The 26697-nt window shown below is 40.3% G+C and overlaps 1 protein-coding gene and 1 pseudogene across 2 annotated transcripts in view; one reads left to right on the forward strand and one right to left on the reverse strand.

Moving 5' to 3' along the window:
• CRB1 (crumbs cell polarity complex component 1) overlaps positions 1-26697 on the reverse strand; it is a 280936-nt gene that overhangs the window by 212706 nt on the left and 41533 nt on the right. The window contains exon 2 of one of the 2 annotated variants that reach the window (XM_067020765.1): positions 16191-16328. The exons of the other annotated variant lie outside the window; for it this stretch is intronic. Coding sequence (XP_066876866.1) covers positions 16191-16328 — 138 coding nt within the window. The remainder of the gene's footprint in view (positions 1-16190; positions 16329-26697) is intronic. 2 annotated transcript variants of the gene reach the window in all.
• On the forward strand, positions 764-882 carry LOC131746637 (5S ribosomal RNA; annotated as a pseudogene).

Raw genomic sequence — 26697 nt, forward strand, 5'->3', positions numbered from 1 at the left:
TGGAACTTGAAAATCTAGGACAGGGAATTTTTATGAGAGTAGAGATTTATTTCCAAGAGGCAAGAAAGGGGAACCTATGAGGTCTTCAAGAGAAAGGAGCTTTGGGGAGGCTGAGAGACTGGACTTTGGGAAGTAGTCAGAGATATTGAGAACATTAAAATGGAGGAAGTATTTTTTGAAGTTTTTCTGCGTATTATATTCTGTTTTTTGCTTTTTTTCTTAAGAGACCCCAGAAAACATTTGAAGTATTTTAATTTCATTTTGGTTACTGGATTTTGTTTGTCTTTGAAAGCATCTCTAGATACCAGAGCATAAAGCAACACAATTTATGTTTCAAATATTTTCTTAGTACAAATGTGGTTGATTGATTTCATTAAAGTTATTTCTAATTTCCTACTGTATGCAAATGTTATGGCTACCTTGGCATGTTAATCTTTGCCCTAATTTTCAATTATTATTTTTCTCGAAGAGTTTCTAGGTTGTTAGGTATGAACATTCTTATTTAAGGTTTTTGATACACAATGTGAAAATATTTTGTAGAACTTCTCTCAGATATTTGTGTGCCCTGTTCCTGTCATGGAAAATAGTCCATAGTGTGGGCTCAATGGTAGTTATTGAATTAGCAAGTGAGGATTCGACTCTTTATACATAACTGAGTTTCTCCCTTAAACTTTGGAGGGGTGTCTCTAACAGCCTGATGGACATCTTCACCTGAATGTCCCAATTATATTTCAAAATGGACAGGTTTAAAGTGTAAGTATGCAACTATGGCCATACTACCCTGAACGTGCGGGATCTCATCTGATCTTGGAAGCTAAGTGGGGTCGGGCCTGGTTAGTACTTGGGTGGGAGACCATCTGGGAACACCTGGTGCTGTAGGCATTAAAAAGAAAAGGGTAAGTATGCACCCTACTTTCTTCCTTGCCTTTATGATTTCAGATGGTGGCATCATAGCATCATTTAAGGTGGGCAGAGGCTGAAGGCCTGTAAGTCATCCTTTACGATACTCCCTTTCCCTCTCTCATTTCTCATCAAACATGAGGCTGATTTCCCCCCGAAATAGTTTAAGTCCACCCTTCTTTCTTCCTCCTCACTATAACCACACCGTTCAGGTCCCCATCATTTCATTCGAGGTCTCTGACCTAACAGCCTTGCCCTCCAGAACCTCCTCACTGTGGCCGTGTCAGTGTTCCTGTTTCAAGTCCCTCAGTGGCTTCCCACGTCCTCCACTGGCACTTCCCAAACGTGTGCCCAGAGCCGGTTACAGGGGTGCCAGAGCCGCAGGCCACCAAGCGGTCACCCTGCTGCCAACAGTCATGACTACGTGGTAAGTGCGGCATGCGTGTATTATCCTGTCTCTTGGGACCACGGTGTGAAAACATATGGGCGCCTGTGACTAGCTGATCACTGTCCATTGCGGCACTTAAAGCCTTTTCTCATGTGCACCCTGCCCACAGCCCCTCATCTCAGTCACTTCCCCGTTCCCTTTTTCTATTAATAGGTCCCAGATGCACTGTGCCCTTGGCTGCTTCTCGCCTTTTTCTTTCCCCTACTCTCTCCACTTCTTCCCTCATGCCAGTTTTCACCACACTTTAAGAATCAATCATTTACCAACTCCTACTTTGTTAAACTATGGATTAGTGTCTCAAAGTCTAATCTGTAAAAGATATGTATCACATATCTGTGGGGTTTGTTTTTAAGGAAAAGAAAAAACCTGATTCCTGGGTCCCACCAGGAATAACTGCATCATAACATCTGGATTTAGAACCCATAAAACAATCCATTATTTAAATGACCCCCCATGTGTTTATTTTACACTTTAAATTGTGTAAACTATTGCTGTACACACAATCTCACTGACCAATTTAGTTTACAAAATATGGTTACATATATTCCATAAAATAGCAAAAGAAACTAGTTACACAAGAAAATATTGCCTTCATAAATATGAATTCATCAGCTTTGATCAATTAACAGTGAAATATTTCCCAGGAAAAGGACATAATAAAAACTACCCTTCGCCTAAAAAATAAACAATTATATTGATGGTAGGCACACAACTGACCCTAAGAATTAATGAGATATATCTTTGTGACAATCTTCACTCTAAACAATTCCAGTGTTAATGATTACCTATTGAGGGGGAAAAAATGCCTTAGAGAAATGTGCTTAATAGCATACATGGTCAGTATGATATTTAGATTTTTTGGAAGTCAGTTTATTCCCAAAGTTCATGGCTCTTGGAAATTCACCAGTCTCACAACAAATTCCCTTTGAGAATATACAGTAGGTTGATATTTGAAATTATACTTGTAGCACATGCACTGGTGATGAATACATGATACACAGTCTTTAATACCTTTATTTCTTATGATTTAAGCAATAGGTCATTATTGACAGGTGGAACCTATTCACAGGCTGGATTGACGATGTTCCCACTGCACCTCTCTCCTTTGATTATATTTTCTGATTTCTCATTGCCCATTATATTTGCATTAATGTTTTTCTTCATCAAGTCCAAAGTCTGGAGGCAGACTCTGATGCTGTTTCTACACAAAGGCTATATAATTCAGGGCACCAAAAGTTTTAAGTTGTCCAGTGTACCAAAATTTACAAGTTCTCATAAATAGTGCAATCAGTATTTCCAAATTCTGACTGTGCAATTTGGCATTCAAATCTATTTTTACTCAAATTAATTCTTAAAATTTTAATATGGCTCAGTTCATCTTTTAATAATAGCTTCTTATAATAGTGAGTTTGATGCAACTCTCAGGCATTGATACTTAAAATGTAAAGCTTTCCATTTTATTTCTCCTCTCTTTCCTTACCCAGCCTCTCATAGAGGTGTGTGACATTGTGATATAATAAGAAATATATTCTTAAAGTTTTCATCCATGGTTCCTGGCACATAGCTCTTCAAATTCTTGTAATTTCTTAAAAGCCCTGGTAGCATCATTTTTATATTATTTGGTCTTTGTCCTTGGTTCCTGAAATATTGATAGTTCCAGTGATAAAGGTGAAAGCAGTGCCTTGTTACTCATAACAGCCCTTTCAAGCACACCAGTGTTTATGTTAACAAGGTGATTTTGGAAAACCCCTAGATAAACACCTGATGGGACCTAGTTGCCAGGGTAACCAACCAAGGGATTAGAGGGTTGGAACTTTCGTCCCCATCCTCTGACCTCTGGGGACAAGACAGGGACAGGAAGTTGAGGTAATCACCTGTGATCAATGATTTGATCACCATGCCTACGTAATGAAGCATCCATAAAAACACCCAACTGTGGGGATGTGGAGACCTTCTAGGTTGATGAACCCATGGAGGGGCTGGGAGGGTGGCTCACCTGGAGAGGGCATGGAAGCTCCAAGTCCGTCCCTCCTGCCTCCACACCTTACCCTGGGCATCTCTTCCATCTGGCTGTTCCAGAGTTGTAGCCTTTTATAATCAACCAGTAATCTAGTAAGTAAACTTGTTTTCACACTGAGTTCTGTTAGCCACTCTAGCAAATTATCAAACCTGAGGAAGTGGTTGTGGGAACCTCTGATTCATTGCCAGCCAGTCAGAAGCACAGGTGACAACCTAGACTTGCAATTGGTGTCTGAAGTGGGGGAGTTGGGAGTGGGACTGAGCCCTTAACCTGTGGGGTCTGAGCTAGCCCCAGGTAGACAGCATCAGAATTTAGCTGAAATGTAGGACACCCAGTTGGTTTGCACAGAGAATTGGAGAATTGCTTGGCGAGGGCAAAGCTACCCAACAGTTGGTGGCCGGAGTGTTGACTGTGTTGGGTGTAAGAAGACTGGTGAGTAGAGGAAGAAACAGTTTTTCCTTTCAAGTTTCTAATGATATCAGTAAATGAAATGAGGATGGAGATAACTAGGAATTTATAATATACAAACCAGATATGCTATTGCCTAAATTCTGAGTTGAACTTAACCTCAAAATATAATTAATTTTAGTAGGGTTAATGATTTCAGAGCAAGCTTGATTGTATTTCCTTTCAGAAAACATTTCTTCGTATCACAAGACTAGTTTGATTTTTTGGACTAAATTTTCTCTATCTACATCGGAAAAGAATGCCTAGATACATGCATAGATCTCTGACAATACTTTAAAGCATGATTATTCTCTTAGACAACAATGTGTGAACAGCTTTTATACATCCGTCCACCCCACTACAGTGTAGATTTGGTATTTTCTATAGTCAATGGTATTTTCTATAATCAATACCTTGCTCATATTAACTACTTAATAAATATTTGTTGAAATGTTTGTCAATGACAGTAAATTTTTAATATTCATCCTTAATGTTTGTTTAAATAAATTTGTATAGAAATTGCCCTCTGGAAGTTGGAAACAAGGGAAAAGTAAAGCAGACCATACTATTTGTTTCTAATATTTTCTGCCTTAATATATTCCCAGTTCAATGACATCAGGCTTAGCCACATGACCTGCTTTGATGAATTAAATATCAGCCAGACTGACATATGTGACATACGCACTGAAGCCGTGACATGGTTCTACCAACGCTCTTTCCCTCTGCTGTGAAAACACCAGTTCTAAAACGGGATTACCTCTTCAATCTGTGCCTCCAGATGAAGATACATGAAGTAGAGTTACAGTCAACCTGCCTGCAATATGCGGTGGGAACAAAATATAAACCTTTGTTGTTGTAAACTGCTAAGATGTTTAGTTTGATTGTTGCAGCATAATCTAATGAAAGCTGCGTCATACAGGGTGAATTACAAAAACACTCTTGATCTTTATTCCTGTTTTTGTGCCAGTACCATACTGTTTGGATTACTGTAGCTTTGTACTATAGTCTGAAGTCAGGGAGCCTCATTCCTCCAGCTGTTTTTCTTTCTCAAGATTGCCTTGGCTATTCAGGGTCTTTTGTGTTTCCATACAAATTGTAAAATTTTTTGTTCTAATTCTGTGAAAAATGATATGGAACAGGATAGAAAGATCAGAGATAAACCCACGCACCAATAGTCAACTAATCTATGACAAAGGAGGCAAGAATATACAATGGGGAAAAGGCAGACTCTTCAATAAGCGGTGCTGGGAAAACTGGACAGCTACATGTAAAAGAATGAAATTAGAACATTCTCTAACACCATACACAAAAACAAACTCAAAATGGATTAAAGACCTAAATATAAGACGGGATATTATAAAACTCTTAGAGGAAAACATCGGCAGAACAATTTCTGACATAAATTGCAGCAATATCTTTTTTCATCCACCTCCAAGAGTAATGAAAATAAAAACTAAAATAAACAAATGGAGGCTGATTAAACTTAAATGTTTTTGCACAGCAAAGGAAACCATCAACAAAATGAAAAGAAAACCCACAGAACGGGAGTAAATATTTGCAAACAAAGCAACCAATAAGGGATTAATCTCCAAAATATAAAAACAGTTCATGCAGCTCAATATCAAAAAAAAAACCAAACAACCCAATCAAAACATGGTCGGAAGATCTAAATAGACACTTCTCAAAGAAGACATACAGATGGCCAAGAGGTACGTTAAAAGATGCTCAAAAACACTAATCATTAGAGAAATGCAAATCAAAACTACAATGAGGTATCACCTCACACCAGTCAGAATGGCCATTATCAAAAAATCTACAACAGGGGCTTCCCTGGTGGCGCAGTGGTTGAGAATCTGCCTGCTAATGCAGGGGACACGGGTTCGAGCCCTGGTCTGGGAAGATCCCACATGCCGCGGAACAACTAGGCCCGTGAGCCACAACTACTGAGCCTGCGTGTCAGGAGCCTGTGCTCCGCAACAAGAGAGGCCGCGATAGCGAGAGGCCCGCACACCGCGATGAAGAGTGGCCCCCGCTTGCTGCAACTAGAGAAAGCCCTCGCACAGAAACAAAGACCCAACACAGCCCAAAATAATAAATAAATAAATAATTAAAAAAAAAATCTACAACAATAAATGCTGGAGAGAGATTGGAGAAAAGGGAACCCTCCTACATTGTTGGTGGGAATGTAAATTAGTACAGCCACCATGGAGAACAGTATGGAGATTTCTTTAAAAACTAATAAAAATGGAACTACCATATGATCCAGTAATCCCATTCCTGGGCAAATATCTAGAGGAAACCATAATTCGAAAGGATACATGAACCCCAATGTTCATTGTAGCACTATTTACAATAGCCAGGTCGAGGAAGCAACCTAAATGTCCATTGATGGAGGAATGGATAAAGGAGATGTGGTGCATATATACAGTGGAATATTACTCAGCCATAAAAAAGCACAGAATGATGCCATTTGCAGCTACATTAATTGACCTTTGTCATACTGAGTGAAGTAAGTCAAACAGAGAAAGACAAATATCATATGATATCACTTTTCTGTGGAATCTAAAAAACGGTACAAATGAACCTATTTATAAAACAGAAATTGAGTCCCGGATATAGAAAACAAACTTATGGTTACCAGAGGGGAAAAGGAGGGGGTGATAAATTGGGAGATTGGGATTGACATATACATGCTACTATATATAAAATAGATAACTAATAAGAACCTACTGTATAGCATAGGGAACTCTTATTCAGTACTCTGTAATGACCTATATGGAAATAGAATCTGAAAAGGAGTGGATGTATATATGTATATGGTATAGCTGACTCACTTTGCTGTATAGCAGAAACTAACACAACCTTGTAAATCAACTATACTCCAATTAAAAAATTAATTAAAAAAAAACACTCTTTACTTATCCAAGCCTATGATTCCATTACTTAGAATAATCATGGAACCAAAACATGTGGAGCTCACAGGAACCTGGAAATTATATAATCTACCCCCCTCATTCTACAAGTGAGAAATTAGCATAAAAGATGCATTCATGGATAGGCAATTAACTAATGATGGGCCAGAGCCCAAACCTGAATGTTCTGAACTCTACTTATTTAAAAATTAATGCTGAATATAAATGTTTGTTCTTTATATTAAAAGGAAGGATCACTAAAATTATATTATTTTTTATTTATTTATTTATTTTTTTTTTTTTTTTTGCGGTACGCGGGCCTCTCACTGTTGTGGCCTCTCCCGTTGCGGAGCACAGGCTCCGGACGCGCAGGCTCAGCGGCCATGGCTCACGGGCCCAGCCGCTCCGCGGCATGTGGGATCTTCCCGGACCAGGGCACGAACCCGTGTCTCCTGCATCGGCAGGCGGACTCTCAACCACTGCGCCACCAGGGAAGCCCCACTAAAATTACAGACAGATATGAAATCAAAATAATGAATTCCCTGTTTGAAAAAGTTATTGCTGCTAACTCACAACTGAGTTTTCCAGTAGTGATGCTTGATTTGCTAAGAGCTATTCCCATTCTCTCTCCTGCTCAAGGCGACAAATTTGAGACCAGCAGATCAGACGGACCAGTACTCGTTGTACACACTTGGTCTCTGTGCGAAGCAAACAGAACCATACTGAGATGCAACAATAAACCCGGCCTCATTAGCACTCTGCTCTCACTAATTTGCCTAAAGGGGACTTATTTTAAGGATCAAAGAATTTTGGATTCAGAGAAAAGAATCATTCATTTGGGAATTACCAGCACAATGATGTGAAGAACCAAAAAGACCACAGAAAGTTTAATCTAGGTTACATAGGAGCAAGTTTTGCCTCTGCAGATATTAGTCACAGGGGTGGAATAGCAGTTGAAACTGTAAACATTTTTAATTTGGAGAAGTTTTAAAGATGCAATGGATACTCAGTTATCTAGAACTATTTTTTTTTAAATAAAAAAATACCACCCCGATTTGTAGTGTTTGCCAATTTCTGTGATGCAATTACTTCCACTGTTGCTCATTGAAGCCAGCAGCAGTTAAATAACTGGCTTGCAAAATTCCTGAATGTTTAACAGGTCTTGGCTTCTGTGAGCTGCTATGAGGCTTAGAACCTGACAGGTCTGGGATTACATCTCAGTTGTATCACCTTGTAGCTGTGTTTTAGGTATATCAGGTAAGCTACCGTGGTCTCGGGTGTCTTAATTGGCTTAATAATAGCTACTTTGTAGGACTCGAGATATGGCTAACAAAACCCCTGAGACCTCTCCTACTTTGCTCTTTTTTTGCTTCATCCAATCCAGCAACGTCGGACACCTTGCAATACCTCAGACACTCTGGGCACACTCCTCCCTCAGGACTAGCTGCCCCTATTTTCTTTACCAAAATGGTATTCACCCAGATGCCCTCATGGCTCAAGTGCTCTCTGTCTCTCATCCTTTGCTTTTCTCCAAGGCACTTATTGCCAGCTTATGATTACACATTGCACTTATTTGGCTTTTGAGACTTATCTGGTCTCACCCCATTAAAATATAAACTTCACAACAGCAAGGACTGTGGTCTCTTTGTTTACTACTGTACCCTCTAAGCAGTAGCAAGCATGTAGACTTAATAAATACTTGTTGAATAAAGGAGTCAATGAAGAAACGAGTGCGTAAACAGTAAACTTTAAATATTTATTAATTATCCTATCTGAGGCTAGGGACAATTAATCTTACCTTGACTTCCCTCTAGATCCAATAAACTTTCTGCTGCAGCCAAAACATCTTGGCTCTCAATAGTCACGCTCATACCTACTGCCATGCCTTTTCTTATTTTTTTGGTCCCATACTGTTATTATTCTAAGTACACTGGCTCCAGTTTCCCTTGTAATAGAACTCTCCTGAGAACAAAAAGAAGGCTAGGGAATATATGACAACTTACCTAACACATTGCTGGAAAATTCTGGAGGAGTCACTGCTTTTTATTTATTAAATTGGGAAGGAAACCCTAGAAGACTGATAAAGGGTGTTAACAATGTCAACAACCTAGTTCTAGATGACTAAGTACATTCCTTCCTCCAATTTCACTGTTATGGCAAAATCATAAGAAGAAAATAAAGAAAGACATTATATTAATAAACACAACAAATAATACATTTACAACAAAGTAATTTGTAATCATTGTTTTGAATTCATAATGAAAGACAGTAATCTTTTGGTGCCCCGAGTAACAAACACAGCTTGTGAAAGAAAAGCAGGTTAAAGTATTGAACATTCATGGAGGGGAAGAGCGCTAAGCTGTTTGTCCCAAGAAAATGTGAAAACACATTTACGCCCAATTCCGGTGCCACTCGCTATATTAACCAGACTCTGATGTCATGAGGAAAATCTATGTGGGAGGAAATCTCTGAGCCCTCAATTCAAAACCAAAGGTTTAATGTGTGGAAGGTGGGGATAGTGTAAAGAATGAGGAAAAAGAAGAGAAAAATATGGACATATTACACTGAGCTCTTACCAAGTTTTAAAAATCCTTTTATAATTCATTTGCATGTAAAGTTAATTCTGCCCAATAAAAGTGGTATTAATCAAGCAGTTTCATCATAAATCAGAGTTTTATTTATAATAGATATCATGGGTTGAACTGCGTCTCCCAAGAAGACATGTGGAAGTCCTAAACCCTGGTACCTGTGCCCTGCTTACTTCATTTGTAAGCAGGGTCTTTGTAAGTGTAATCCAGTTCAGATGTGGTTATTAGGATGGGTCCTAACGCAGTATGCGTGATGTCTTTATAAAAAGAAGAGAAGAGCTATAAACAGACGCAGGGAGAACACCATGTAATTATATTGGCAGAGCTCGGGGTGATGCCGCTGCAAGGCAAGGAGGGCCAGGGATTGAAGACCACCAGACGCTGGGAAGAGGCAAGGAAGGGTTTCGGAGGGAGCAGCGCCCTGCTGACACCTTGATCGCAGACGTCCAGCCTCCAGAACTATGAGAGAACGAACTTCTGTTCAAGCTACACGGTTTACGGCACTTGGTTACAGCTGCCTTAGGAAACTAATACCACAGCCCCAAGTTGGAAGCAACCAGGATGACCTCCAGTAGTCGAATAAACCAACTGTGGTTACAACTGAACAGTGGGATAGACTACCCAGTGATCAAAAGAAACGAGCTATCAAGTCACAGAACGTCATGAAGAACCTTACATGAATATTGCTACTTGAAAGAAGCTAGTCTGAAAAGGCTACATATTTTATCATTCCAATTATACGCCATCCCGTAAAAGACAAAACCATAGAGACGTTAAAATGATCGCTGATTGCCCAGGGGTTGGGAACAGGAAAGGAGGGCGAAAAACGTAAATCACAGGGGACTTTTAGGGTAGTAAAACGATTTTGTATACTATTGTAATGGAGCATTTGTCAAAACCTATAGAACCTTAGAGCACAAAGAGTGAATTTTATTGTATGCAAAGATCCCAAGAAAGAATGCTGATTGTGACCCCCCAAAAATGTGTAAAACAGTCACACAGAAGGGGGTGGGGAAAAAGGTGCTGTCCTAAGGAAACAAGCAAAGTGTTAAGACTAAAGACAAAAGGAAATGCACATAAGAAGTGTACTCAAATTGATAAAGGTATTTCTACAGGATTATGGATTAAGAATTTGACACTCCTATATACTTTATATACTTTAAAAATTATATTTACTGAATTTAAACAATTAAGTAAATGAATGGCAGATGGCAGGTTTCTCACTGTTAGAGTGGGAATTTACAGACAAGGAAGGGGAGGAAGCTAGAATGATCCATGTGGTAATGAAGTTAGAGGCATCAACATAAACTCATGTTTAGCTTAATATGTGTACCAAGGTACCTATAGATATATGTAAGGAAATGTGTATATACACATATATATTTCTGTGCTCTATCGGCTGAGATGGCGTGAAAGAAATGATACCCCAGGGGCACCAGGCACACCTTACATTCAGATAATTGGTTTCTATTGCCATTCTCTAGTGAAAAGGAACCAGGGCTCACGGGAGCAATGGCTTATGGTAGGACTGGGGCAGGAAATACACAAGACAAGTCTGGAACATCTTGCAGAGCCAGAAAGTCAGGAAGTAAAGCACCTCACGTCGATAGGGAGTAGGATAAAAGAGAACAGGAACCAAGTAAAGGAATTCCCAGTGGCCAAAGCTAGAACAACTTGAGAAACAAAACAGTAAAGTAGTATTAGACAGTAAGTATTAAACAGTAAAGTAGTAGTAGTATTAGTAGTATAACCCAGAGTACAAAATAAATATCCATGACTCCATAGTGACATAAATACTCAAATAAATTAATAAACGGTGGAGAAAAGCCAAATCTCCCATGTGGAAGAATCCCAGGTAATTTATGTAGAGGATCTGCTCTCCCAGAGGGGGGCATAATTCTCCTCTCCTTAGGTGTGGGCAGTGCATAGTGACTTCCTTCCTAAGAAGAAAGTACAGAAAGGGAAAAAAAGTTTACCGTGGAGAATCCTGACAAATACCACGTCCCAAGTGATTAAGGTCAACATCAGAAGTCATAAATCGAAAGAAAAAAAAAAAAAAAAGGAGAGAGAAGTCATAAATCATGTTGATTGCACAGATCCTTGATGTGATATCTTGAGAATGACATTTTACCTCTGTGATCCTCCTCCCAATAACCCATAACTCCAGTCTTATCATGAGAAAAGCATCCTACAAATTCCACTATTGGAGGATCCTATAAAAATACCTAAACAGGGGCTTCCCTGGGGGCACAGTGGTTGAGAGTCCGCCTGCCGATGCAGGGGACGCGGGTTCGTGCCCCGGTCCGGGAGGATCCCACGTGCCGCGGAGCGGCTGGGCCCGTGAGCCGTGGCCGCTGAGCCTGCGCGTCCGGAGCCTGTGCTCCGCAACGGGAGAGGCCACGGCGGTGAGAGGCCCGCGTACCGCAAAAAAAAAAAAAAAAAAAAAAAAAAAAATACCTAAACAGCACGCCTCAGAATTGTCAAGGTCATCAAAAACAATGCCAGAGGAACTGCCACAGCCAAAAAGAACCTAAGGATACTTGAGAACCAAATATAACATGGTATTCTGAACGGAATTCCGGAATAGGAAAAAAAATATCGGGTAAAAAAATCCAAGGAAGGGCTTCCCCGGTGGCGCCGTGGTTGAGAGCCCGCCTGCCGATGCAGGGGACGCGGGTTCGTGCCCCGGTCCGGGAGGATCCCACGTGCCGCGGAGCGGCTGGGCCCGTGAGCCGTGGCCGCTGAGCCTGCGCGTCCGGAGCCTGTGCTCCGCAACGGGAGAGGCCACAACAGTGAGAGGCCCGCGTACCGCAAAAAAAAAAAAAAAAATCTAAGGAAATCTGAATAAACTATTGACTTTAGTTAATAATAATGTATCAATATTGGTTCATTAATTGTAAAAAAATCTACCATACTGATGTAAGATGTTAAGAATAGGGGAAACTGAGTATGAGATATAGGTGGCCCTCCTGTACCATCCTCTCAATTTTTCTGTAAACCTAAAATTATTCTAAAATAATAAAGCCTTTTATAAAAAAGTTAAAAATAATGCCAAGGGCATGCCATGAGTAAGGAAGAGATTAAATTCTTAGAGCCAACGCTATAAGAGGGCCATCATCCATTTACTCATTTAACAACTATCCCTCACGTGACAACCGTGAGCTAGACAGCAGCTCCCCGCTGACTAAGGGGATGTCAGTTAGCAAAACGCCCGTGGTCTCTACAACCGTGTCGTACAACCTCATAGGTGAAACCCAAGTCAACACAAAAGTAATATTTCAAATGTTGGTACATACTATGAAAAGAAATGCAACTTGTAATGTAAGCGTGTATAGTGAAGTTTAATGCGAACAGGGATGGTGTGAATGGGGAAGACGGATTCTCTCATCTTCATTTCTAACAGGAGAAAATTGCGCTTCTCAGGGCTTTCCAATAAATCAGCAGTAAAATATAAAAGAGAACCAAAAACCCTGATTGCTGTTGTCCTCTCGAATGTCAAAATTTGATATTGTAATACCAGTAATGGTAACTTTTGAAAACCACCAAAGGTGGAAAAAGAATGCAGTTCTCCTGAAAAATCTGATTCGCCTAAAATGAGCATCGAAAATTATAAGCTAAAATTAATTCTGCTGCATGATTCAGGGAACAGTGAGTAACCTTCATGAAGTAGAGACTTCTACTGGAAACTGATGAGATAATTGTTTAATTTATGAAGAAGCAAAGATATCTTTTTCTCACTCGGATACTTCTGTAAGCACTTTACAATATGCTGCTGCGAAGCTGTTAACCAGAATGATGAATATAAAGGTTTCAAATGCTTCTACGTAAGTAACATTCTAAAGAAAATCAGACGATTTCTCCCTAATGAATAACATCAACCTTCTCTGACCTACTGAGCAAACTCAATTATTTTTTGATAGCAGCATTAAGATTGAATAAATACGACCATATTGTGTCTTTATAGATGCTATTTCTTTATACTTTAGGTAGATTGAAAAGAAAGCATTCTTTAAAATAACTCTGTTCAAATTCAGCTACTTAATAATTGTCAACGGGTTCTAGAAGATGGGATGGTATCCCAAAGTCTTTGAAATTATTCAAATAATTTTAATAATAATTTTATCAAACCACATTTCACTTGTATACTATGACTGCACTTTGAATATGGGTTTAAACAATTAATTTTAAATTAAACTAGATGTGCAATTTACATTGACGATATTCAGTTTACCTCCAAATGCATAAAAGACTCATGAAATACCGCTGTCGATCACTTTCCTAATGCATGGTAGCTCTAATAAGGTAGTTTCTTTAAAGCCTTTCACCACAGATTCATGCAACAAGGTCACAGCGTGCCCCTTGTAGGAGAGCAAGGCACCACTTTCATGAAAAAGTATAGTATGGAGTCAAGGGTGGCTCTTTTCTCTTAATTTTAAAAGAATGTATTTCAAAGTTCGAGAAGAAAAATCATTGATTCATTGAACGCATATGATCCAAAGAACTAAAATTTTCTGTGTGCTTTTATTGTGTTCTGAGCAGCACGCTAATCCCTCCGCACTATCCCTTCAACAGAGTCTGTACATGTAAGGTAAGAGCACAGAATCCAGTCGGACCTCTGGGTCCTAGTCCCAGGTCCACCGTTCACTGCAGCATGGCCTCGGGAAAGTAAATAACCTCGTTGTGACACTGTTTCTTCAGCTATAAAATGGAATTAATGGCAAGTTCTACTTGTCATGTATGTTAATTGGAAATAATGCTTGTAAAGGTCATACTGCTTATTTTCTCTCCTAAATAATCCTTCCGAGGAGAGTGAAAGATGTTTATATCTTACAACTCTGATGACTGAAGTTCTCAAGAAAGATATATTGGGTACTGTAGAACTTGTGATCACCTGCATTTGAAACAGAGAGCTTGTTGAACTACATATTCGTGGGACTTACCCAGACCTATGAAATATCTGGGGCTGGACTTGAGAGGCTGCATCTTAAACATTCCAGCTCTCTGCTATGTACCAAAGGCTGAGATACCTGGGGTAGCCATCTGATCCTATACAATACGGATGATTATTATCATATCTATCTTATGGTGGAGTTGTAAGGTTTAAATGAAATACAGCATATATAAAATGCTTAGCAATGTCAGCAACTTTTACTATTAGCTATTATTTTATTAATATGGCTGGAATATAGGATCTGTGTCATGAGTACTAGGAGGCAAGGGTGGAAAAGAAGGCTGAGGTTGTGAAAGTTTTCAAGTCAGTTAAAAAAAAAAGTCTAAACTAAGTGTTTTGACGAGGAAGGCAATATCATCACAACTTGCCAGCAAATATATTAACACAGGTAAGAGTCTGCCTGCCAAAAAATTAAACAAAATGAGGCTTCAAAATTTTTTTAACTAATAAAAACATTGTGCTAGAGAATATATCAAGTAATTACAAAGTATTTATTTAAAGACTATCAATAAATAATCCCCCACTCAAAGAGAGAGAAAACAAATTATTTGTATGTAATTTCAGTTGCACAGTTGAGCCCCTAAAAAAAGAGATGGTGTTCTAGAGGTTACATATTCACCTCCTTAAAAGCCTAAGTGCAGCAAACACTAGGAATTAGAATATACCCTGCATTGGAATTACAAAGGTCTTTGCCATAAAATGTACTGTAAACTCACTTCATCTTGCGTTTTACGTGTCTTGTCATTTCTTTTGCTCCATTTCTCCCCCCACGTCTCGACATATCACTTCTGTGCCTCACTTCTGATTGCGTGGGGCCCACTTTAAGTTTCAAGGAGGATGAATGCTATTTAAATAACAACTCTTTTCAATAAGTACCAGTCTGGAAAAAAATCCTGAGTGTGTGTGTATGTGTTGAGAATTTACTGTTCCTTCCTTTAGTTTGACTTGGTCTTTCTCCACTTGCCTTCAGCTGCCTCAGCTATAGCATCTATTCCTGTTTTCACCAAACCTCTGATAGACGCTCAGCTGAAAACCATACGAGTAACACTCTCGCTGGTGCAGCCACAGCAGGTGACCCAGATCACACAACACTGTGTTCTTACACCAAGGAGTCTTGTTCAACAGCAGTGGATCTATGCCTTGCCTTATTGATATTCAGATTCGACAGACACAAATCACATGGCCCCTTTGACAAGCACACACTCTGCCTGTCTTTGTTTTAAGCGTGTTCAATAGCTACTGTCCTTCATAAACACACAGCTGAGGCTGTTGGTCTCCTCTGATTTTCCACCCTGCCATACATCCGACAAGATTATCTCAGAAACGTTACTCTTGTTTTTATTTGGGGAAGTTTGTAGAATATGACAACTCCATTTATAAAACAGAAGCACATACAATAGAAAGGAAGCCCATTTCTCTCTGACAAAAGAAATGCTTTGAACCATTATCCTCTGGGGAAAATTGAGACTCTTATCTCCTTGATTGTGAGAGCAAATGTTGGGACACAAAGTTCTTTAAAAGTGAAGATACGTACACAGTATTGGGAATAAAATGCTATATAGCTTATGATTAATTTCCTTTTAAAGGATATCAATTACAAAGTGCCAGATCTATTCCATAAAAGTATAAATACAGCAAAAAAACCTGCTCTCTGTGGCCACTTCAATCTCCTGCTCACCGCTCAAAAGGTTGAAAAAGAACATTTTCTATTAGAATACTTACTAGAAATCATAGAATCAGAAAATTGTTCACACTGACTGGTCCCACTGATTTGTTTAACACAAGGACGCTTGCTCACACCAAACTCTTTTTACTTTTTTTTAAAGCCTTGCATTTTGTAGAACATGCAACACTACACACTATTCCCATGAAATACTTAAAAGTCAGGAAATTGCCAGACGTTCAATAAATGGAAGAGGCTTACTTTTTATGGAGATGAGCAGTGAGAGACGGAGGCAGAGGATGAGAAGGTGGGTAGCTGTCTGAAGTGCCATGGCCTCCTGGAGGACATGCTCTGACGTGCTGCTGGTGGTCTGCTCCCTGTCCAGCTCCCGAGCTCCGCCTGACTCAGAAAGAAGCCAGAGTCTCAGAGCCCCTGGGTGCCACCTCCGCCCCTTCCCCTCCTACAGCTCCCTCACAGAACACTCCGGGACTTAGATTTGGAAAGCAGTTGTGATTCTCAGTATCTTACTTACACAGGAGGATGGGGTGATTTTTCAAACCTGGTGCAGACTTTTTTCATGCTGGACTGGAGTCATCCCCCCTCAGACCCTGTGTACTACTTTCCTTCCTTTAACAATGCTGCCTGAAAAGGGCCTGCTTTAGGTGAGTGTCCTGAGTCATTCTTAGAAGAGGAACTAATTTCTGATGACCATCTTGGCACACATTCATTATGATCTGGCAACTATTAAAGGAGCTCCCTGTATTTCTGTGTATTTACCTTCATCTTCAGAACACAGTTCACAGACACGTCACCTTTTCATAAACCTACTCTCACAACTCAGTCAGATGACGGTTGTTGATAAAATGGACAGAGTTCTGAGATTATTTAGAAGCAGTTTTTCTTCCATAAACCTACAGCCCATTCCTAATCCTGTTCATGATATTTATATCCTCTGGGATTTCTTGAATTTTTGCCTTACCATAATTGTTGAATGCAAATACTTATGCTAAGTACCGCGGTATTTTTCTTCAGATTAAATTGTTCAAGTCCTTAAGACTGTATTTTCCTTGGACACTTCAAGGAAACATCTATAGTTAAAGTCAGATGTCTTATTCTCTAAGGTTAGTGCTAGCACATGGCCTTTGCTCCGTTGTTAAAACTGGCTACTTGTTACACTCAAAATGCAATTTACATTTCAGATTTTGTGTAAAACTTGAGAGCTCTGTCAGAAGTTTATGTATTTTAAAGTTTCTATATTTCCTGCTTGTGTATCTAAATAGGGAATAATATTTTGATGGCTTAATGTTTTCTACTAATGTTATATGCTGACCCACTCCCAGAAGATTTTACTTGCTATCGTGGGGCTTATCCATTTTAGTTATTTATTTCTTACAGAGTTCATGATAGCTATTGTTTTTAAAGATTTTCCCCTATAATGCAAATAATTTAGCTTGAGCAATTTAACAATTAGAATAAAATAATTACAGATTATAGAGGCAGTATTAATCCTCTATTCTAATCCCTGTATTTTATCAGTTAGAGAATGAAAATGCAAAGCAATCATACTGTCCACCCAGCGTCATCTAGAAAGATATGGCAGAGTTAGGACTAGAGTCTCCCCACTGATTTCTAGGACATTATGCCTTCAATAAACCCTATGGTTTCCATTTCCATCTTTATTCTTACATATCCCTTTATGCTTTTTGCAACGTGGACTCTGGGAAATCCACATACTGGAATGACCAAATCTTCCATCTGTCCTAAAAAGGCCTCCAGGGAGAGATGAACAGGCAGAGCACAGAGCATTTTTAGGGCGGCGAAAAATGCTCTGTATGATATTATAATGATGGACACATGTCATTATACTTTTGTCCAAACCCACAGACTGTACAACACCAAGAGCAAGCCCTAAGGTAATGGACTTTGGGTGATTATGATTTGTCAATGTAAGTTTATTTAATAAAAAATGTACCATCTGGTAGGTGATGCTGACAATGCGGAAGGCTCTCCATGTGTCGGGGCAGGGCGTATATGGGAAATCTCTGCACCTAACTCTCAATTTTATTGTAAACCCTGCTGGCACAGGGGTTAAGAATCCGCCTGCCAATGCAGGGGACACGGGTTCGAGCCCTGGTCTGGGAAGATCCCACATGCCGTGGAGCAACTAAGCCCCTGTGCCACAACTACTGAGCCCAAGTGCTGCAACTACTTAAGCCCGTGCACCTAGAGCCCTTGCTCCGCAACAAGAGAAGCCACCGCAATGAGAAGCCCGCGCACCGCAGCATAGAGTAGCCCCCCGCTCGCCACAACTAGAGAAAGCCTGCACGCAGCAACGAAGACCCAACACAGCCAAAAATAAGTACATAAATAAAAATTTTTAAAAATAAATTAAAAAAATAAAACTGCTGTAAAAAATAAAGACTTAAAAAAATAAAAAAGGGTTCCACCATGGACCTCATGGACCTCAAGGCTAAGCGAGTTGCAATGTACAAGATCACTTGATAGACTAGAGAGGAAATGCAGGGCTCCAAGCATAGAATCTGACGATACTAGAAAACTTTCTGTAAAGTTGTGTTATGAGTGTCACAATTAAAGAGGCAAAGAAAATTTGGGTTTTTCAAAAGACAAAATTATCAAAGATAATAAGTGGTTGGGGAAACATATTACACAAAGAATGTTTGAAGAAATTGTGTACGTTGAGCTTGAATATAGGAAAATAATCAGATATAGCTATTAAACAAAAGAGTGAATGGCTACTACGTGTCAGATTTGGGCAAGTTAGGAAATCTTTACAAAAGAAGTAATATTTAAGCTGAATTTTCAAGTGTGGGTGCAACAAATAAATAGAGGGAAAGTGGTGTTTAATGGCTTTTCAGGAAAAGGGCATGTGTATAGGAATAGAGGCATACAGTGTATGGGCAGATCAAGGAACTGAAAATATTCTGATATTGCAGAAATACAAGTATGAACGGGGCAATGTCAGCACATAAAACTCAGTAAACCACAAAATCAAGGTAGTTTAACTTCTAATCTGAAGAAAGGATGTGCAGAATGTAATTAGATGTGCATTTGGAAAGATAATTCCCATGGTCACGTGGCAATGACTGGCGGAGCGCAGGTGAGAAGCATGGAAACCAGTGAGAAGGATGTTGTCACAGCCCACAAGAGAGCTGACGGGGCCCAAACGAAATCAGACAGTGGGGAGAGCAAATTAAAAAAAAAGAGTAAAGGGCTTCCCTGGTGGCGCAGTGGTCGGGAGTCCGCCTGCCAATGCAGGGGACGCGGGTTCGTACCCCGGTCCGGGTGGATCCCACGTGCCGCCGAGCGGCTGGGCCCGTGAGCCATGGCCGCTGAGCCTGCGCGTCCGGAGCCTGTGCTCCGCAACGCGAGAGGCCGCGGCGGTGAGAGGCCCGCGTACCGGAAAAAAAAAAAAAAAAAAGGGTAAGGACAGGGCTTCCCTGCTGGTACAGTGGTTGAGAATCTGCTTACCGATGCAGGACACACGTGTTCGAGCCCCGTTCCGGGAGGATCCCACATGCCGCGGAGCGGCTGGGCCCGTGAGCCGTGGCCGCTGCGCCTGCGCGTCCGGAGCCTGTGCTCCGCAACGGGAGGGGCCACGGCAGTGAGAGGCCCGCGTACCGCAAAAAAAAAAAAAAAAAAAAAAGAAGGAGCAAGCACTCGCCTCCAAGTCGAACACATCGAAATACATCCATTTGGACGAACTATAACTTTTGTAAAAATACATAGGTTAGCTCTAAAAAGTGGGGGGAGGGGAATATCCAATTGGGACAGAAATCTCTTGCCTTTTGGCTTCATGCAGGGGACCAATTCCAATTCCTCCCACTGGCTTTGGAATGCAGGTTGGAAGCAGGACTCCTACTCTTGAACGTGGATAGAGGGCTCCCTGTGAGAAACAGGAACCCAGACCTGCCCCATGTGTGAACCTACACCATGTGGAGGTCTCAACTTGCACTGAACATGGGGTGTAAAATTCTAAGCCAAAAATCTTATTAAAAATAAAAAGGAAAGAAGTGCTTGTTTGGAAATAGGAAAATCAATGGTCCAGTGAGAGGAGCCTGATAGGAACCATTGTGTAGGAATGCTGTAACTCACAGTTCACACAGGGTTCCTGTGGAAGGCAGCCTCTACTGAAGATGAGCTCACAGTCTAAAACTATCGATCAAACTAGAAACCCGCTGCCATAAGAGACAGAAGACATGACAAACGGAAACATTCACACTCAAAAGACTCAAAGAGAATGGAGCTATCAGAAGAGACTTTAAAATAACACTATAAAATCTCTGTTTAAAATTTTTAGAGATAAAAGAATGCTGCATTTGTTTCATAAAACAAGAAGACATCATAAAAAACAATTAGGCCTATTAGAAAGTGAACCAAATATAAATTCTAAAAATGAGAATTAGTCAGTGAAATAGAAAAATTCAACTGATGGCTTCAATGGTAGACAACACTACACTCAGCTAACTAGCAGGCGGTTCTGAAGAATTCATCCGGAATAGAGCAGAGTGTGAGGTAAGGAGATGGTCCAAAAGAATGAACAACAAAGAGAGGCAGAAAGCTCTATTCCAGAAGAAAGAAAGAAGAAAATGGGGAGGATGTAGTTCCTAATGGTATATATTTTTTAAATATGAGAAAAAAAATATGACTTCTTGAATTCAGGAAAGCCCACTGAGTCCCTAGAAGATACCATATTTACAGTGCATCAAAAATAAGTGAAATAAGACAAAGTGAACAAAATAAAATCTTAAAGGTCAATATTTGTCTTTAAAGTTAAAAAGTCTACAGTGGAATGACAGTAAAAAGTACTGAAGACTTTTCATCAATAAGCTTGATGTCATAAAACAAAGAATATAGGAGGAGATGAAGGTGTGTAGATATAAATAGTAAGTATGGTTTTAAAATACGTTCAGTTTGAGGTGCCTATTCAAAAGCAAGATGAGGGTATGTGATAGGATCTGGAAATACAACTCCAGAATTTAGGACAGCAGTTCTTCTTGGTGGAACAGATAGGTATCGGATTAATGTACAAACATTTGGTGAGTGCCTGTTGTATACCAGACACCAGAGTAAACATCAGTAATTCATATATATGTGTTAAGACAGGCTCATTGCCCTTATGGATCTAAACTCCAGTGAGCAGATGCAATCTAGTGAGAAAAATACTTCATCATTCAGTTACTGGAGGTTTAAAATTGACTTCATGGAGTGCAAAGAGTGCTGGTTATCTTCAGCTGATTACCTGCTATAGACCGCAGATTGCTTTCCTGGACGCTCTCTCGTTTAATACCCACAGAATCGAATCTCCATAAAGTATATGAAGTTATCCCGATTCGACAAAAGAGAGACTGAGCCAGCCAGGTCAAACATATAATAAGTGATAGAGTTCAAATTCAAACTCAGTTCTATTAATCTATTGTTCTTAATTTTTGCCATGGTGGTACTTATTTTTAATTATATAAGTAAATTATAAATGCATTCTTGTAAAAATACTCTAAGGAATCTTTGATGGATACCAATCTCACACTCCTCCCCAGCAATGGCCATTGTTATTGTTTGTGAAGAGACTGTTTTATACCATTCTGGACTACAGGTTGACACATATATAGATGATTGATTGACTGATAGACAAATTATTTGGCTTCTTTTCATTCTTTCGTTTTAAATAATGATATTCTAGTATGTGTATTATTATGCAACTTTCTTTTCTCACTCACCTATATGTCTTGGGTATTTTTGCACATTAGTAAATCACCGAGCTCACACTGTGTGTGTGTGTGTCTCCAGGGGGTCTCGCTCCAGGTGTCTATGCTGCCCACACAGTCAACCCCCACCCAGGGCCCTCAGCCTTATCTCCAGGACCCACAGGGCTGACAGGGTCCAGCCGGTACCTGGTCATAAGGGACTTCTCCAGCATCTGTCTGCACAGATCGCGCAGAGCTGCAAAGTCCTGCACCTAAAATAGCTCCAGGCCAGGAGCGGTGGCTCCATCTCCAGACCACAGAGGTCAAGGGTCACAAAGGACCAGGACCTGGCCAGGGAGGGCAGGGGCCGAGAAGCAGGTTGTGTCCAGCTCTCTGGCTCACACTCTTTAACGCCACATGGCATTCCATAGGATGGATGTACCATAGTTTAACTATTTCTTTTTCTGGGTGTCAGTGTTGTTTCCAATTTTCTCTATGCAAACAACAATTTAACAATAATCATTTTACACACCTCTTTCGTGCAAATGCACAAGAGTTTCTCTAGGGCAAATGCCTAAAAGCAGTAATGTTAGGTTTTAGAGTATGTTTAGGTATTTCCAAACACATAAATTTCTACTTTATATGAATTCCCTTTTGCTGGATCTGATAAGATCTTGTCTTTTGAAAATAATGTCAGGGACTTCCCTCGCAGTACAGTGGTTGGGACATCGCCTTCCAGTGCAGGGGGTGGGGATTCGATCCCAGGTTGGGGACGTAGGGTCCCACATGCCTCGTGGCCAAAAGGCCAAGGCACAGAACAGAAGCAGTATTGTAAAAAATTCAATAAAGACTTTAAGAATGGTTCACATCAAAAAAAAAAAAAAAAGAGAGAAAAGAAAGGAATGTCAAAAATTATCTCTACTAATATAAATTTAAGTGGTCAATATTTCTTACAGAGGGCTGATAGATATGCCAAATTTCACTGGGCAATTTTCGAGGTAATGTCTAATTCTCTAAATAATTTCAATATCAGAAATTGTAACAAGATATAAATAGAGCTTCAGGATCATCTTAACACTGGGTTTGTTTTTTTTTTTTTTTGCGGTACGCGGGCCTCTCACTGCTGTGGCCTCTCCCGCTGCGGAGCACAGGCTCCGGACGCGCAGGCGCAGCGGGCATGGCTCACGGGCTTACTTGCTCCGCGGCACGTGGGATCTTCCCGGACCGGGGCACGAACCCGTGTCCCTGCATCGGCAGGCGGATTCTTAACCACTGCGCCACCAGGGAAGCCCAACACTGGGTTTTGATAAAATACTGTCAGGAGATTCTTGTATTTAATTCATTTTAACCCTGTGGTTATTATTCTATTTTGGATTCCTACAATCTAATATTTCCATTTTGCATTATTTTTGTTTATGCAAATGATCTCTATTATTAATGATGATTTCAGTAAACTTCTTCCCAAACTCTATTTTCATAAGTAAAGGTTATTTGTAAATTATATCCAAAAATAAATCTCAAATCGAGTTTAAAATCTATTTATTCAAAGAGAAAGAGCTATTCTTGAATCCTGAAAAGTCTTTTAACCTTGATTTTTTTTATTCATCTTATTGTTCTCTGATTATATATCACTGATGTTTATAATGTTATCCATTTTCCAGTAGTATTTACTGAGTTAAAGAGCTTTTCATTTGTGATTGCTTTGTTTTAGATTCTGAAAAATTATAGACTATAAAAACGAAAAAGAAAGCTAGATTTCATGAATGGATTTTAGTTGCTGGTACAATCTCTTATTCAACTAAATAAAATAAGCATTAATTTAATATGAGCATTATCTATAGTCTGTACAGATAATACAGACTCTACAGATTTATAGATAAGTAGGTCTCAGTTTCCTTACAAGTACAAGAGAAATGATATAAAAGGAGAGAAAACACTCTATTAATTACTACACCAGAGTGTACCCAATACCAACGCTAAGGCTTTCTCTTTCACAACACCATAGCCCCGCAAGGAGTCAAGGACTCCACCCTCTGTTTAGGGGAACCTTGCAAGTGTCCTGGTTTTTTAACAACAAGGAGTTAAGGACACTTGGGACAGTTGGGGCCAAGTATAGACCAGAGTTACTGGGCATGAAACAGAATTTTCTGTTACATAATCAACAGGCCACAGGCAGTTTTCAAAGGAAAGTCTTCTAGAATAGCCTAGAGAATAGCTGACCAACTCTTTCACATAGGTAATGGATACTATATGCACACGAGGATGGACAGGCATGGTTTTAGACGTTGGTTTAACATCCCCATGGCTCTCTCATAGTTAAGCTGACTCTCTCATCTCTTTCTAATCCATTCCCATGCCTCCCACTCTCAACCAGGTCTAACTTGCCCTTTTGTCTCCTGTCACTGCCTCTCCAGTTCCAAGCCCTATTACCCTCTCTCTATGCCTCCAGATCAGATGACCTTCATCTGATCTCCTCTGGGGTGGATGCTGAGTCCCATATTTTAGAGAGTCCAACATACTACAGATATAAATATATATATATAAATTAAGAAAAAAATGAAAAATGACAAAATTATACATGACAAGGGAGATGCAGTGACTTAACTCAGAGGAAGTTTTTTAAATTCTAAGAGATTACTTTTTACAACTCTATGTAAATAAATATGGAAATCCAGATTCAGTGCATAATTTCTTAGAAACATACATATTACCGAAACTGAAGCCCTTAGAGACAGAACAAAATAATGTTTTTGTGTATGTGTGATTTATCAAGCAAGGGCCCGTTAAGGAAAGTACCACTTTATATTTTCTCCCATACTCCTCTCTCTCTCACTCACCAATTCCCACACTCCTCCTGCTCTGGAATTAAACCTCTCAATTAAACATTAGCACTTAAGCCTTGCTTCATTGCAGGAAATCCAAGCAAAGGCACACAACCTGATAACCTGTTAAAGACTCTGTTTTAAAATGTAGGTTTTATTATTATTCGGGTAGAGTGAGGCCAGCAGGTCAGAAGGTGACTCCCCGTGAAAAGATGGTTTGTTTGTTATTCACAGTTCCCAAGAGGAGGGGACACCCCATGCTAGGCAGGGCCACACAGGAAGCACCATGGTCATCCAGGAGGCAGAAGAACAGTAGGAAAATGTGTTCCTTCCTGTTTCTGCAGGAACAGGTGAGGCAGGGTAAGCAGGCTAGTTGGAGTAAGTGCAGCAGGCTCTGGGCTGTAGAAGCTGCCTTTAGTGGTCTGGTCCCTGATCCTGGAGTGATCTGGGCAGGAGAATCGTGGTCTGGAGTGTGAGTCTGATAAAGGAAGTGGTGGGCTGTGGGCTCTGAATTGGTTAGTTTGCATCTGAAAGGCGTGCTTGCAGAGGAGTCTTAGGAATTGGCTAGTCCTGGGAGGAGCAGTTTCTCAGTTTCTCCAAGGTCAGAAAAAGATGTCAAAGCATTGGAAATACAGAAAATGAAAAGGGATGGTGAATTCAGACACTCAGTAAGATCCAAAACAGTGGATGAAGTTGAAATCTCAAAGTTCTGTGTAGAAAGTTTGTGAAGGATATATTTTCTGTAGAATATATAACTACGTAGTTATATAGTAGTTATAGTTGGGTAGACAATAAATAGAAACATGATAGATAGATGATAGATAGTGCAAATTGTCACTCACCATCTGGTCTACAAGGATTGAGTCATTAGCCACTGCAGTTGCTGACCTACGGAACACCCTGAAACAAATTCAGGGTGAAGATCAGGAGTGAGGCACTCTGCGCTCTGGGGAAGTAGGCAGAACAGGCCCTCAGATAGTCAGAAATACTTCAAGAAAACTTTTTTAATGAAACTGGACTCTTGTATCTCCTCATATGAAGAAAAGTACTAAAATCATTAACTGAGATATCTGTTCCTTGTGATTAGCAGTGACCTTCTACCAAGATGTATGCTGGATCACATGTACCCCTTTTCTAAAATCACATACATACCAGCCTCTTCCCCTGCCTCTTTGGAGCAGTTTCTCAGAGCTGTGTGAGAGGCTGTTTGCCAGGCTATAGTCCTCATTAGATACGGAATAAACTCAACTCACAGCTCTTACATTGTGTGCGTGTGTGTGTGTGTGTGTGTGTGTGTGCGCGCGCGTGTGTGTGTGTGTGTGTGTGCGCGCGCGTGTGTGTGTGTGTGTTTTCAAGTTGATAGTTTTGGCAACCACAGAAGGACTCGAGCAGATTTTTCTCCTTCCCCTGAACTCTGTGAGGACCCAGTATCAGCAAGGGCCCCTTGGTACCAGCAAGGGGGCTCCTTGTGCCTGCCCACCTCCTTGGTGACCCCAGATGAATTGGGGTGAGTCTCTCCTGGTCTTGGATCACCCACCTTGGTTAAAGATCCTGAGTTTATTCAAAGGTCGTTTTTACTCCTTGCTATAAGGAGTTGGTTATCCTTGAACTTAGGTTCAAGAAGAGGCACCTGTGTTCACCAGTTGAGAGACACTAGGAAGATTTGCTCAGTTGAAAGGCACTGAGGAGGTTTGGACTGTGTAGGTAGGAGGCTGACCTGACATTTTTTCCCAATTCAGCTACTTTAACAGAACTGTTGGGATGAAAGTGAAGATACCATATGAAGGCGCTCAGCCCCAAAGAGAAGGGACAGAGCTTCTCCCAGCCAATTAGGCCTTTCTCAGGCCACTGAGAAATGTACAGGAGTGATGGAGGCTAGTCCTCATACTATGCAGCAATCCCACAGGGAAACCCACTCATTAATTAAAAATGGCTCCTCCGGGGCAAACAATGTAGGACTTGTCCATTCAGTGCTCTAAACACCCATGGCAGTTCTAGACTGCTGGAGGGGGAAACCGAGATACCTAAAAGAGGTGAAACAACGCTAGGGGGACACCTAGAGGAGTTAAGTTCACAAACAGTCCATCAACCCACTGTACAATTTCATTAGTAATTTTATCCTGAAACCAACTTTAAAATGGGAAATAAAGTTTCCCAAACAGACAAGATGTCCGATAGCCAGCCTCCAACTAGTACTCCAGCCAGGTTTATGTATGAAACCTGTACTTGCAAGTAGTTACTTAA

Source organism: Kogia breviceps, chromosome 1 (assembly GCF_026419965.1).
Source record: "Kogia breviceps isolate mKogBre1 chromosome 1, mKogBre1 haplotype 1, whole genome shotgun sequence".
NCBI classification, from domain to species: domain Eukaryota; kingdom Metazoa; phylum Chordata; class Mammalia; order Artiodactyla; family Physeteridae; genus Kogia; species Kogia breviceps.